General features: G+C 45.0%; 1 protein-coding gene across 5 annotated transcripts in view; it reads left to right on the forward strand.

Annotated features, from left to right (window-relative positions):
* The first annotated feature begins 3,703 nt into the window (after positions 1 to 3,703).
* Positions 3,704 to 13,524, forward strand: part of PGLYRP2 (peptidoglycan recognition protein 2) — a 50,368-nt gene continuing 40,547 nt past the window's right edge. For 3 of the 5 annotated variants that reach the window (XM_088480349.1, XM_088480347.1, XM_088480351.1), the window contains exon 1: positions 3,716 to 3,800. Coding sequence is in view for 1 of the 5 variants with exons in the window: in XM_088480352.1 (XP_088336478.1) it covers positions 5,541 to 5,618 (78 nt within the window). In the remaining 4 variants the exon portion in view is untranslated. Of the gene's footprint in view, positions 3,801 to 5,540; positions 5,619 to 13,524 lie in introns of those variants that run through there. The other 2 variants (XM_088480352.1, XM_088480348.1) reach the window with 2 other exon arrangements.

Raw genomic sequence — 13,524 nt, forward strand, 5'->3', positions numbered from 1 at the left:
CTGAGTCTGAGGAAGGAAGAGCCCGCACTAAGCCAAAGAGGAGCTGGGAGGATTACAGGAGGGAGCGGAACATATGTGCCCGAATATAAGAACAGCTCAAGGGACCCATAAAATGAGTGTGTGTGCAAGGAGGAGTGGGAGAAGGTGAGCAGAAACAGTGCCTGCTGGCTGGTATTTGTTCAGTCCTGGGGTTGCAGGGAGAAGTGGTACCTACTGGGGCAGAATCCAGTGAGTGCTTTTTATCTATGTAATTTTTAATTAAAATACTCTCCATTACAGCCTGATTCCTGCCTAAAGGGTACACTGGGCCTGATTCATACCTGCTCGCTAGGCTGCATTCGCACGCAGCTGGCCGATTTTTGCCGTTTTTGGGTGGTGACGGGGTAGGCCAATGAAATGCTGGTGTGGATGTGCGAACAAAGGCGTGCCAGTGCATTCTAATGGCGTTTCAGGGACGTGAATAATTAAGACGCAGTGTCATAGTACACGTCACCTGGCTGTTTCACACTGCAGCGATTGCAGTGCTTGAGGTAGGATAGGGGCAACCACAAGTTCTGCGTGCGGGTGGGATGGTACTCGATGTTACTGATAAATGCATACACTTCCTGGAGATGACGTGTGTAACGAAGGGAAAGTGAGTGTCTTACATACAGTCAGCGATCGCATGCTAAGACATAGTGGGCATAATAATGTCTTAACATGCGATCGCAGGTTTTGCATACTTTAGCTGCTGACGGCTGCGTGCGAACGCATCTTGCGAGCGGGACTGAATTGGGCCCACTATGCGATATGTCATTCAGCGAACTACATATTTCATAGTGCATACGTGGGTGTGTACAAACGATATGTCTGTGAATTACATTGTTCACAGACATATCAGGTCAGACCTGCAGCACAGCCAAAGGTACATCTACTTTTGTGTACAGCTAACCCACCGACCACCCATACACTGGCCTCAGGAACCGCCAACACTGGCATCACAATTAGATGGGCAAATTTAAATGCCTGTCCAGTTGTGATATCTTTCCAGACATCGATTTACTCATTGATAAGTGCGTATCACTTATAAAATCGGCCACTTGGTCAGCGGGACTACCGGTAGGCCGCTGGGTTGCTTAAGTATGTACAGTACTCATCTTAATGTATCTTATTTGATGTATATGTGGCCTACTATTAGCTAAAATGATAGCCACACACTCTTTTATGGTGGTCATGCCCACTGTAGTGGCTTGACGTGGAAACTCCCCTCTAGAAATCCTGCGTTTGTCCCTGTAATGATAGATCTGCCCGCAGCTTGTTGTTCGATTTATCCCACTGCAGGGGCCATGGTGTGTAGCTGTGTATGGCAGTCACTTGGATGCTTGGTGCATTATATGGTGTGACCTGATGTTCTCTATATTATACAGCAGTCACTGCGATACTGTTTTATATGGCAGTCACTGTAATGCACTCTATTGTATTGTGGTCACTACGATTTTCTTTATATTATATTATATGGCAGCCACTGCAATGCTCTCTGTATTGAATGACGTTTACCAAGATGCTTTCTGTATTATACGACGGTGACTGCATTACATGGTGGTCACTGCAATGTATAATGGTTACTGCAATGCTCTCTGTATTATGTGGTGATCACAGCGATGCTCTCTACATTATCTGGTGGTCAAAGTAATGTTCTCTGTATGATATGACAGTCACTGCGATACTCTATGTATTATATGGTGGTCACTGCGATGCTCTCTGTGTTATATGCCAGTCATTGTAAAATACTCCCTGCAGTATATGGCAGTAACTGTAATGTTCTCTGCATAATATTGTGGTCACTGTGGTGCTCTCTGCATTATGTGGCAGTCACTGCGATGTTCTCTTCATTATATGGCGGTCACTGTAATGCTCTGTGATGTATAGCCAGCAATACTTAGCCGTTGTGTTTTGCAATAGTTGAGCCTCCATGCTCCATTTGAATTGGGTAGATACCCCAGAATACATGCAGCAGGCGCTGGCAACCTAAAATAACGGTACTAAAAATGTGATTTTACATTTTAGTTTTGACAGTGCTGTCAACTCTGTTATCTAGCCAAAGGTGTGTACTATCTATCTTAGCTTCACCCCTGCATGTATGTATACACATACAAAAAAATATTTGCTACACAAAAAACCCTTAAACTTTTTCTTGTTGCAACTTGAAGGTAGGCACTAAACATGCCCTCCATGGAGTTAGCCACACCTACTGCACATGCCACACTACCTGTGTAGACCACACCCACACCACACAGGTCACGCCCCCACATCACTAGTGACACCGCCACAGCGATTATCACACCCCCATCAGCATCATACAATAGGCCCTTCATAAATTTCAGCTCCAGGCCCATGTGGACATTAATCTGGCACTGCGTGTTAGGCGTAGCCACACAAGATACAGTAACGCAACCTAGTGCTGCCCGACTCCAGTCGTCATCAATCTGTGCTCTGGGCCCAAGTTCTGAACCCGAAAAAAAAAATATAGTGTATTTTGTCTATTTATTTTCTGTGTGTGTGTGCGTGTTAGGCGTAGCCACACAGCAACGCAACCTAGTGCTGCCCGACTCCAGTCGTCATCAATCTGTGCTCTGGGCCCAAGTTCTGAACCCGAAAAAAAAAATATAGTGTATTTTGTCTATTTATTTTCTGTGTGTGTGTGCGTGTTAGGCTTAGCCACACAAGATACAGCAACACAACCTAGCAAATTGTCTTTTTTTCTAATAATTGTCTGTGTTTCTGTGCTTGTTAGGCTTAACCACACAAGATCTAGCAAGTCGGCAATGCAACCTAGTGCTGCCCGACTCCAGTCGTCACCAATCTGTGCTCTGGGCCCAAGTTCTGGACCCGAAAAAAAAAATAGTGTCTTTTGTATATTTTTTCTCTGTGTGCGCACGACTGCACGTGTGTGAATTTTGTAACCGTACCTTGGCTACACTATTGGTGCTTGTGACACTGATTCAAGACCGCAGAATATATGGAGGGTTGTCACATGACAGGACAGCAAGGCCAAGAACCACATGTTATAGCTGCTGCCAGCAGTCATCAACTTCCTTGTCCTCTATGAAGGCCCATGCCTTCAATCCTCAAGGGTATCCCAACCATCATCTTTGCACAGTCCTCAACTCTATTAATAATTATATCAATCAGTTTTGAGCCAGCAAGCTGGATGCAACCTTTTGGCCCTTTAACTAGATGAAAAAAATCAATGTTGTGAGCTGTGAGGTCACCAAAATTGACTGGAAATTAATGGAAATTTTTTTTATTGAGGATATTAATACTGTAGGAACAAAAAAGGCACATTTTATGCGATTTTAGCTGTTTTTTTTTATTTTTTAAGAAAAAAATCCAGATCCAAAACCTAAACACGAAAACAAAACACCAAGGAAAAAATTCCAAAACCAGATTCAGATCCAAAACCAAGGGAGATCCAGATCCAAAACCAAAACACGAGGGTCGGCACACATCTCTAATAAATATATGCTCCAAGTCTGATCCATTCCAGCATTAGTATATGCTCCAAAGACTCTTCTATTCCAGTATCAGCATATGCTCCAAGTCTGACCCATTCCATCATCAATATGATCCATACTCCAGTGTCTACCATAATCCTGTCTTGATCCCTATGCCTCTCCCCCCTCCCCCAACTAGTGAGACTGTAAGAGGGGACTGATGGGGGAGAGTGCTGGGGCGGAGACAGGCAGAGTGCAGGCTGTGGAAGTAGTAAAGTACATCACAGGAGAGCACACAGCTCAGGGATAACTTGGTACCATAACAAGGTAATAACAGCACGTATGCTCTTATATTTCAGTGTTTGTATATATGTGGCTGTGTGTATATATGTGGTTATCTGTGTGCATATGTGGCTGTGTGTATATACTGTATGTGGTTATCTGTGTCTATATGTGGTTATCTGTGTGCCTATGTGGCTGTATGTATATATGTGGCTGTGTGTATATATGTGGTTATCTGTGTGCATATGTGGCTGTGTGTATATACTGTATGTGGTTATCTGTGTCTATATGTTGTTATCTGTGTGCATATGTGGCTGTGTATATACTGTATGTGGTTATCTGTGTCTATATGTGGTTATCTGTGTGCCTATGTGGCTGTATGTATATACAGTATGTGGTTATATGTGGCTGTGTGCATATGTGGCTGTGTGTATATGTGGCTGTGTGTCTATATGTGGTTATCTGTGTGCCTATGTGGCTGTATGTATATACAGTATGTGGTTATCTGTGTGTATATATGTGGCTGTGTATATGTGGCGGTATTCATTCGGGAAACCGGCTGACGTAAGCCCGACAGCCGGCTTCCCGATTGCTTTATCCCGGCGAGGGTTAAATGACAGGCGTCTAAATCTAATTTAAAGTCTACATTTTTCCAACGCTGGGAGACCGGCGCCCGGCATCCCGATCGAAGGGATGCCGGGCGCCTCGAGCGGACAACTGCGGGGGGGAGGGCGGCTGGGTTTAGGGCACCCGAGGGGGACAGGGTTAGGCACCCCTTGGGAAGGTTAGGGTTAGGCTAGGGGAAGGGAGAGTTAGGGTTAGGCACCCCCCGGGGGACTTAGGTTTAGGCAGCGGGGAAGGGGAGAGGTTCGGTTTAGGCACTTAGAGGGGGGAATAGGGTTAGGCACCCCTAAGGAGGGTTAGGGGGGTTAGGTTAGTTTGTACTTACCTAGGGACGATCGGGATTTCCAGCGCTGTCGGGCTTCCACTGTCGGGATCTCTGCATCTGTCAGACTGACGCTGCCGGGAATTGAACTGCCGGCCATGCGTCAGCTGGTATTTCATACCGATTCCATATGTGGCTGTGTGCATATGTGGCTGTGTGTATATATGTGGCTATCTGTGTGCATATGTGGCTGTGTGTATATATGTGGCTGTGTGTATATACTGTATGTGGCTGTGTGTATATATGTGGCTGTGTGTATATACTGTATGTGGCTGTGTGTATATATGTGGCAGTGTGTATATATGTGGCAGTGTGTATATATGTGGCTGTGTGTATATATGTGGCTGTGTGTATATACTGTATGTGGCTGTGTGTATATATGTGGCTGTGTGTATATACTGTATGTGGCTGTGTGTATATATGTGGCTGTGTGCATATACTGTATGTGGCTGTGTGTATATATGTGGCTGTGTGTATATATGTGGCTATCTGTGTGTGTATGCTTTGACAAAGTCAAAGTTGTAATATATAATGGTTTGTTTGGAAATTGTGAAGGCTTGTGATCTTTCCTCATTATAGCTTTCTCATGATTTCAAACTAGGGCCCAGATATATTGGGCACTGCAGTGGCAAATGCAGGATTTCTAGAGGGGGGTTTCCAAATGCTTGATTTTTGTGGCCAGTCCATGAAGAGGGCACAATTAGCACTTAACCAGCTTTTATATGCGTCATACAATGTATTGTATGCCATAATTCCAGCATATACAGGACCAGCGATCACAGTAAGCCATTAAATACAGCAGTAGGCCATCCTGCCTGAGCTGACTGTTTTTATTTCAGATGTGGGCTCCATTCCAGAGCGCTGGACCAAGTCTGGGGGAGCAGCAGAAGAACCTAGTACTGCCCTGGACATATACAGTATGTACCTATTGGTCTCGCCATGCACTGGATACTGTATTGTTACATGGTATTAATAATTACCCTATTGACGGTCTATAGCAGTGCTCCCCTAACAGTGCATGTTTTCAAAATCTCCTAATTGGTGCACATGTGTATTTATTACTGGCTGACACATGTTAAAAGATCCACAGGTGGTGCTAATTATTTCATTTGTGATACTGAGAAGGGGGGTTTCCAGGCAACTGGAAACCCTTCCCCCTGCGTTTGCCTATGCACTGTACCACTATCACACCCACCTCATTGGCTGGCAAGGTGTTAATTTATTTGAGGGGGAGGAGTCGGGACTGGAAAGGGGAGGAGTCTGTGCTAAATAGTAACCCCCCCCCCCCCCCTAAAAGAAAAGTCTAGATCCACCACTGCTTCCTGGTGTATACCATACTTGTGGCAGACCTCCCGTACCACCAGAGAGCAGATATTGGATCCTCATATGAGCAATCCAGAGTCTGCAGATCTGACAGTAAGCATCACAAACTAAAAATATATTTAAAAAAAAAAAAAAAAACCTATATCATGACCATTTAGGATTAAGGAGACTATATAACATGGTATATAAGAAGGCTATGGTTCATTCATTAATCAGTTAGTATGTGAGAATGTTGGGCCAGTGACAGCAGATGCCCTGCAGCAACACTCAGAGGCTGCCTGGGCCCCATTCTCTGCACTTACCGGCTGAGATCTGCTGCAAAATAGGACAGCCGCATAGGCATATATTGGGTGTTGAATCTGCGTCCAGGTCTCCAGTAGGATTGTGTCAACAGTCTGGCCTAGAGTTGGATCCTCAGAGGATTGGACAAGTGTGTACCCATCTTCTGTCATGCTGTGTCATATCAGATGAATAATTTGCTGTGTCTATGGTTTCTAAAATAAAAATTGCAGATAAATGGAGGGAGGTGTCTGAAGGATTAAGGATGACAGGCCAAATATGTTATAAAGTCATTACCTGAAGATGGTATTCATATTATTTTTCTGAAGATGCCGCTGTTCAGGACCTTATTGGAAGATAAATTCCAAAGTTCATATCAGTAGTCATTATCCAAAGTCGCCTAAATAAAGCAGGAACTACTCAGAGTATCAGTGTAGGACAAAATGTCCCCACAAAATGGCTGCCAGTAGCTAGGCATTCTTTATATAGGGCTGTGACCTGCATTGTGACATCACAATGCATGCAGGCAGCAGCTAGAGATGGCTGTAGCTTGGATCTGCTCTGGGCCCAAATGCCCTGCAGCAGCACTCTGGTGAGAATAGAAAAGCTTGGGCTCAGCAGATGGCAGTGCACTCTCCACACCTACTAGAGCTACGCCCTTGACTGGGATGCTGTTTGTGCTGTATGGCAGGCACAAAGATGCTCTCTGTATTGTATGGCTGTCAAGTTGGCTGTTTGCTAGCATCACTTATGTTTGTGTTGGGGTGTCTACATTTTAAATTTGAGTGAGGCTACTCTCAGAATTTTTTCAGGGCCACTTTAAGTTCCCAATCTGCCCCTGTAAGAGGTATTTTTTCTCATAACTTGCCACTAGGTAAAGTTAATATTCAGCAGACTAGAGTACGAGAATGCCAAATTAAGTATCCCTGAGTCGGTTTAATCACAATTGTATTTTGATTGCTGACAATCTAAATAGCGCACGTTTCTGTAAGTTTGATAAAGGGATCTTTGCACAGTATGTGCAGTGTATGTTTATGTAATATTTCCATCACCCCATTTATAAGAGAGAAGGAGTCAATTAAATGTTAAAGAGGGGAGGGCTGTTGGCTGGGACCCACTCTGTTAATCCCCAGAGGTGAATCCTCAAGATGGCTGGTAACCGAATAGACAGCGCTTTGTACCCTGTGAGGGAGTTTCCCAGCTGCTGGACTTTGGGCGGTTGTTCTCCTGTCAGGAGGGCCAGATTAACAATGGGGTGGATGGAGCTCCAGCTCCAGGCCTCCACATAAAAATAGGCCAATCACCATGGTAGCATGATGGTGATCAGCTGAATCATATAGCCGGCCATAAATCTTAACTATTAAAATGGTATTTCTAATTTATTTATTTATTTATTTTTCACAAAATTCTGCAATTTTTCTATTTTGTATGTATTTAGGGAGACAGTGGGGCTGAGAGTGTAGGAAGTGGCCAAACCCACACAGCACTGGTCACACCCACACAGCGCTGGTCACACCCACACAGCACTGATCACACCCACACAGCACTGGTCACAGATTCTCCCCTTCTCAATATGTAGCCCTAAATGCAGCATGTCATGTAAGACATGGTTAGGAGAAGCAAGGCTGTTTAGGTAGCTTATTGTTCAAATGGGGCAGGAAAGGAGGTGGAACTTCAGCTGGTGTGCCCAAAGGGGGCAGAGACATTTATACAGTACACAATAAGTGCAGACTGTGTTATGCAGCCTATCTGAATGGATGCAAACAGGGGAATTACACTGGGCAGCATAAAAATATTATTTACAATATATACAAAATAAAAACACAAAGCAGCACACTGGGTATACTGGTGAAGCTATGGCCAATCCGTCCATGCCCTCAGCAGTGATTGTAGAGAGGCTCCAGTGTACCCCCTCTAAGTGAGTGCCAAAGGTGCTAACCGAAGTGGGCTGACCTGCAAAGCACAGCCATAGGTGGCTGTTCCCTGGGGAGGGGTCAACCACCATGAACAACTCATGTTAGCTTCAGCCATCAATATGCCAGGGCAGACTCCCATTGGGTGTGTCGGGTCACATATTAAAAACAAAAAGAAAACCATAGAAAAAGAAATTTTCAGTGGCCCTAAAACAGTCCTGCCCACCGGGAAAACTCCCAGTGAGGTCTGTGGCCAATCCGCCCCTGCCTTTGGGTGACTATAGAAACAAGGGAGAAAGTGATTCCTAGTATTGGGGTGATCTACAGACCACCGGGTCAGGAAGAGGAACTGGACAATAAGCTATTGGAGGACATCACTAAAATTGCATTAAAAGGAGAGGTTATATAATCATGGTAGATTTGGTGAGGGAGCCCACTCGGAAAGACGCAATATTAGAATTAATACTTACAAATGGAGACTATGGCCCTCATTCAGAGCCGGACACTCTGAGCAGAGCGCACGCTCTGAATGAGGGCCGTCCTCTATAAAAATGGAGCGTCCTCCTGGACGCTTGTATAGCTGTGGGTCACCACCCACAGCCTATACGAGCGTGCAGGTTGATGGTCGCGATGGTCTTGACCATCGCGACCATCGCCACTGCGAGCCGGAGCCTGCGGTTGAGTTTCTCAACCGCAAGGCCCGGAGTGATTTTGGCTCTATCAGAGCCAAAATCACTCCCACTGACATCACTAGTGATGTCAGTGGGCCGGCTTCTGACGGTAGGCGTTCCCTTGGGAACGCCCCCGTCTGGGAGGCACGCCCCCAGCACGCCCACCAAAGGGGGCGTGCTGTCAATCAACATCGACAGCACGCCCACTTTGATCAGACACAACGAGCGAAGGAAAGTCCTTCGCTCGTCGCGTCTGGCGCATGTGCACGATGGAGCACCCTCCGTCGTGCGCATGCTCAGTGCACACCATCGACCCACTTGCGAGCGGACAGCCGCTCGCGAGTGGGTCTGAATCAGGCCCAATATCTGATGTAAAAGTGGGTAAAAACCTGGAATCCAGTGATCATCAAGCAGTATGGTTCAGAATAAAGACAGATACTGACTCACCCCGTACAAAAACAAAAGTGTTAGATTTTAGGAAGGCTGATTTTGCAGGGATGCGAATCTTTGCCAGAGTGGAGGAACTTGAAAGGAGTTCAGGAGAGGTGGGAAAATTTTAAATGTGCAATATTAAAGGCAACAGACCTTTTGTATCAAAAGGGTTAGGAAAACCACAAGGAAAAGGAAGCCAGGTCGCAAGTATTGTGCATGCAAAAAAGATGGCCTTTAGGAAATACAAGCAGACGCAAAATAATGAGGACAAAGAGGAGTATCTTGTAAAACAGAAGGAGGCTCAGGGGCCCATTTATTTTTATTAATGATCGCATTTTGCAATGCGATCAGGGCATGCAGTACCGCCCATGATCGCATTTGCGATCATAGCGGCCGAATGTATGATCCGGCACATGCAGGGTAACGGGCTCTGAAAGGAGCCCGTTCCTGCGATGTGGCCGGAGGCTGCTGCGCATGCGCAGTCCCGCGGACTGCATATGAGAGGCGCCCATTGCCGGCGGAGGGATCTGGGAGATCTGCTGACATGCGGTAAGTCCCCATAGACTACAGCAGCTAACGCCATTTTCAGATGGCGTTAGCTGCTGGGGCAAATATCGGGAATGCGATTTAGACTTTTGGCAGCATCGCATCCCCCATAGAAACCTATGAGGGAGGCGGCTGCCAGCTGCAATGGAGGGATCGGAGATACCTGCTGCGGTCCCTCCTTCATACATCCGGGGGATACTAAGTATTTGAGATAAACCCCCGAAAACAGGTGTTTTCGGGGAATTTACTTCAAATTCCCTTTGATAAATGGGCCCCTTAGAAAGTAATCAGATGTGCAAAGGCAAAAGCTGCGGAGAAAATGGCACAGTCAGTGGGTAAAGGGGGTAAAACTTTTTTTAAGTATATAAGCGAAAGGAGAAAAACAAAAGGTGGAATAAAAAGACTAAAGACAGAAAGAGGGAGTCTTGTTGAGGGAGACAATGTAATAGCTGATAATCTTCATAATTATTTTTGTTCAGTATTCACTACTGAGAGAGAGGGAAAGGGGCCACAGTTAAGTTGCAGGTGTGATCAGAAAAATGAGGTTGGAACAAGCACATTTACAGAGGAAACTGAACTGACAAAACTGAAAGTGGATAAATCAATGGGGCCAGATGGGATACATCCAAAGATACTAAAAGAGCTTAAAGGGGTGCTGGTAACACCATTAAGATAATTATTCAACCAGTCACTAGCTACTGGAGTAATTCCAGAGGACTGGAAAAGAGAAAATGTTGTCGCACTGCACAAAAGTGGAAGCAAGGAAGAGGCAAGCAACTACCAACCAGTGAGGCTTACATCAGTAGTAAGGAAATTGATGGAAACACTCTTAAAAGAAATAGTCATAGATTATCTAAAATTCAGCAATTTGCAGGACCCCAAACAGCATGGATTTACTGGTGGGAGATCATGTCAAACAAATCTTATTGACTTTTTTGACTGGGTGACTAAAGAAATAGATAATAGGGGGGCCATAGGTATAGCTTATCTAGACTTTAGTAAGGCTTTTGACACTGTTCCACATCACAGACTGTTAAATAAACTGGAAAGCATGGGATTGGATACAAAAATTCAGAGAGTTGTAGTAAACGGAGTGCAATCTCAAGAGGGAAATGTTACCAGTGGAGTACCTCAGGGATCTGTACTTGGACCAGTGCTTTTTAATATCTTTATTTGTGACATTGCAAATGGTATTGAAGGGAAACTATGCATTTTTGCAGATGACACAAAGGTATGCAACAGGGTAAACACACCAGGAGGGGTAAAACAAATGATTGATGATCTAGGTGGACTAGAGGAATGGTTAAGAATGTGGCAACTACAGTTTGGTAAAATATGCAAGATCATGCACTTGGGTCTCAAAAATACAAAGGCTAAATATAGTATTAGTGGCATTATACTGGAAACTACTGAGGAGGAAACGGATCTAGGAGTTAATATTTCATGTGACTTAAAGGCAAGCAAACATTGTAACAAAGCAATGAGGAAGGCAAGTCAGATGCTTGGTTGCATAGGGAGAGGAATCTTTAGCAAAACGAAAGAAGTAATAATGCCTCTGTATAGGTAATTGGTATGTCCTCATCTCGAATACTGTGTTCAGTTCTGGAGGCCATATCTCCAGAAGGATATTAATACATTAGAGAATACAAAGAAGGGCAACTATAATGGTGCAAGGTCTACACCACAAAATGTACCAGGAAAGACTAAAAGATCTTAATATGTATAGTTTGGAGTAGAGAAGGGAAAGGGGGGACATGATAGAAACATTCAAATATATAAAAAGTTTTAACAAAGTAAAGGAAGGAGACATTCTTCAAAGAAAGAGAAGTATTAGAACAAGAGGACATGTTCTGAAACTGGAGGGTGGTAGGTTCAGGGGAAATTTGAGGAAAAATCACTTCACAGAAAGGGTAGTGGACAAGTGGAATAGCCTCCCATCAGAGGTGATAGAGGCTAAGACAGTAAAGCAATTTAAACATGCATGGGATAGACATAAGGATATCCTTCAGATGAAGTAAGGATCAATAAGGGTAAAGGTAACAATATGTTTAAAAATGGGGCAGACTAGATGGGCCAAGTGATTCTTATCTGCCGTCAAATTCAGTTTCTATGCTTTTATACATCTCACTCATCTTAAAATCTCTCAGAACCTCACAGGATCTGCATCTCTCATCCTCATGCATCACATGCACCCATTCATGATTACAGGACTTTTTTGTGGGTTGCACCCACTCTGTGGAATTTCCTCCCCAGAGCCAGCCCTAGACATAGGCATTCTAAGCAAATGCCTAGGGGCATCCCACGGATCTGCAGCTCCCCCTGTCGCTCCCGCGATTGGAGCTCAGCTCCGATCAGGCAGCATAGTAGTCAGACTGTCAGGTGATAGCCAGAGACAGGTCCGAATGACCTTCTGCACAGAAGCTCATTCTGACTACAGGGACAAGAAAGATGGCCCTGGCCGCAGGAGGGCATGGTGTGCATGTCCAGCTGCGGCCACTCCTTCCATGGTCCTTTTCAGAGCAGAGCCATGAGTGACAACGTCTCCGCATTTGCCGCCCCGCAACCAAGTGTCCATTGGACTAGGGCACTGCAGCACAGCCCGAGCCCAGAAGTCAAGATGGCCCAAGTGACTCCCACTCCAACCTGGCTGACCAGAGACCACCAAACAAGCGTGAGTGTGTGTATGTGTGTATATATATATATATATATATATATATATATATAATGTGACAGGGTCATCATGATTCCACATCTGAAAGGCAAATGATTACAGACACCTGTGTGAGGCTGGTTTAAAATTTGCAGAGACACCGAGGAAACTAAGCCTGACGGTGAAATAGTCACTCAGCTAATAGGCCCGGTGGTGACTAGTGTTAGGGCTCCTGGACCTGCGAGTCCACTTAAGAAACATTGCTGTTTTCAAGACTTTGTGTAGCATCTTGCCTGTGAAACTGCCATATCCTGTGTACCTACCTGTGGTGAGCAATAAAGGTACTGATGCAATTTACCTGGTCTATGTGATTCTTGTCACATTTGGCGCCCAAACAGGGACTTGCTGGAAATTATTATACAGCAAGAGCCCGGATACAGTGACCGGATCCACCCACAGCGGTAGTGAGATGCGTTGCAGGATGCTACCTGCTGCGCAGTGGCTTGGTGAGTCTGAGTTGCTTTACTAGCAGCTGGGTAGGTGAGTGTGGCAGGCCAACCATAAAGCGGCAGTTGTTCACAGTGATCATTTGTGTATATGCAAATTGTGCACAATATAAAAACTGCTTAATTCCTTTGTATGTGGGCGAATGGCCAGGAAAAGTGGTGAAGTTTTAAGAGAAGCCAGCTGATATAGATTGCAGGGAGTCTGGCTTCCAAAAGAGGATTTATAAAGCCTCCTAAGTTTGTCCATAAAGGGATAAAGCAGTGTAATATGGAGGAGCTTTCGAAAAGTTTTGCTGAGAGCTGCAGGGCAACAAGCTCTGGCAGCCAGGCAACAAGCACAGATGCAAGGACAACAAACTCAAATTTAGTTATTACATGCAGAGTTAACTGAAATAAGGAAAGGTGGGCAGGAGCGAGAGGTGTTATAGAAGTTTACTCCATCTGATGACATTGAAGCTTTTCTGTGCACCTTTGAGTGTACAGCTGCATGTTTAAAATGGCCT

The sequence above is a fragment of the Taudactylus pleione genome, unplaced genomic scaffold (genome assembly GCF_031769625.1).
Source record: "Taudactylus pleione unplaced genomic scaffold, aTauple2 ptg000253l, whole genome shotgun sequence".
NCBI classification, from domain to species: Eukaryota; Metazoa; Chordata; class Amphibia; order Anura; family Myobatrachidae; genus Taudactylus; species Taudactylus pleione.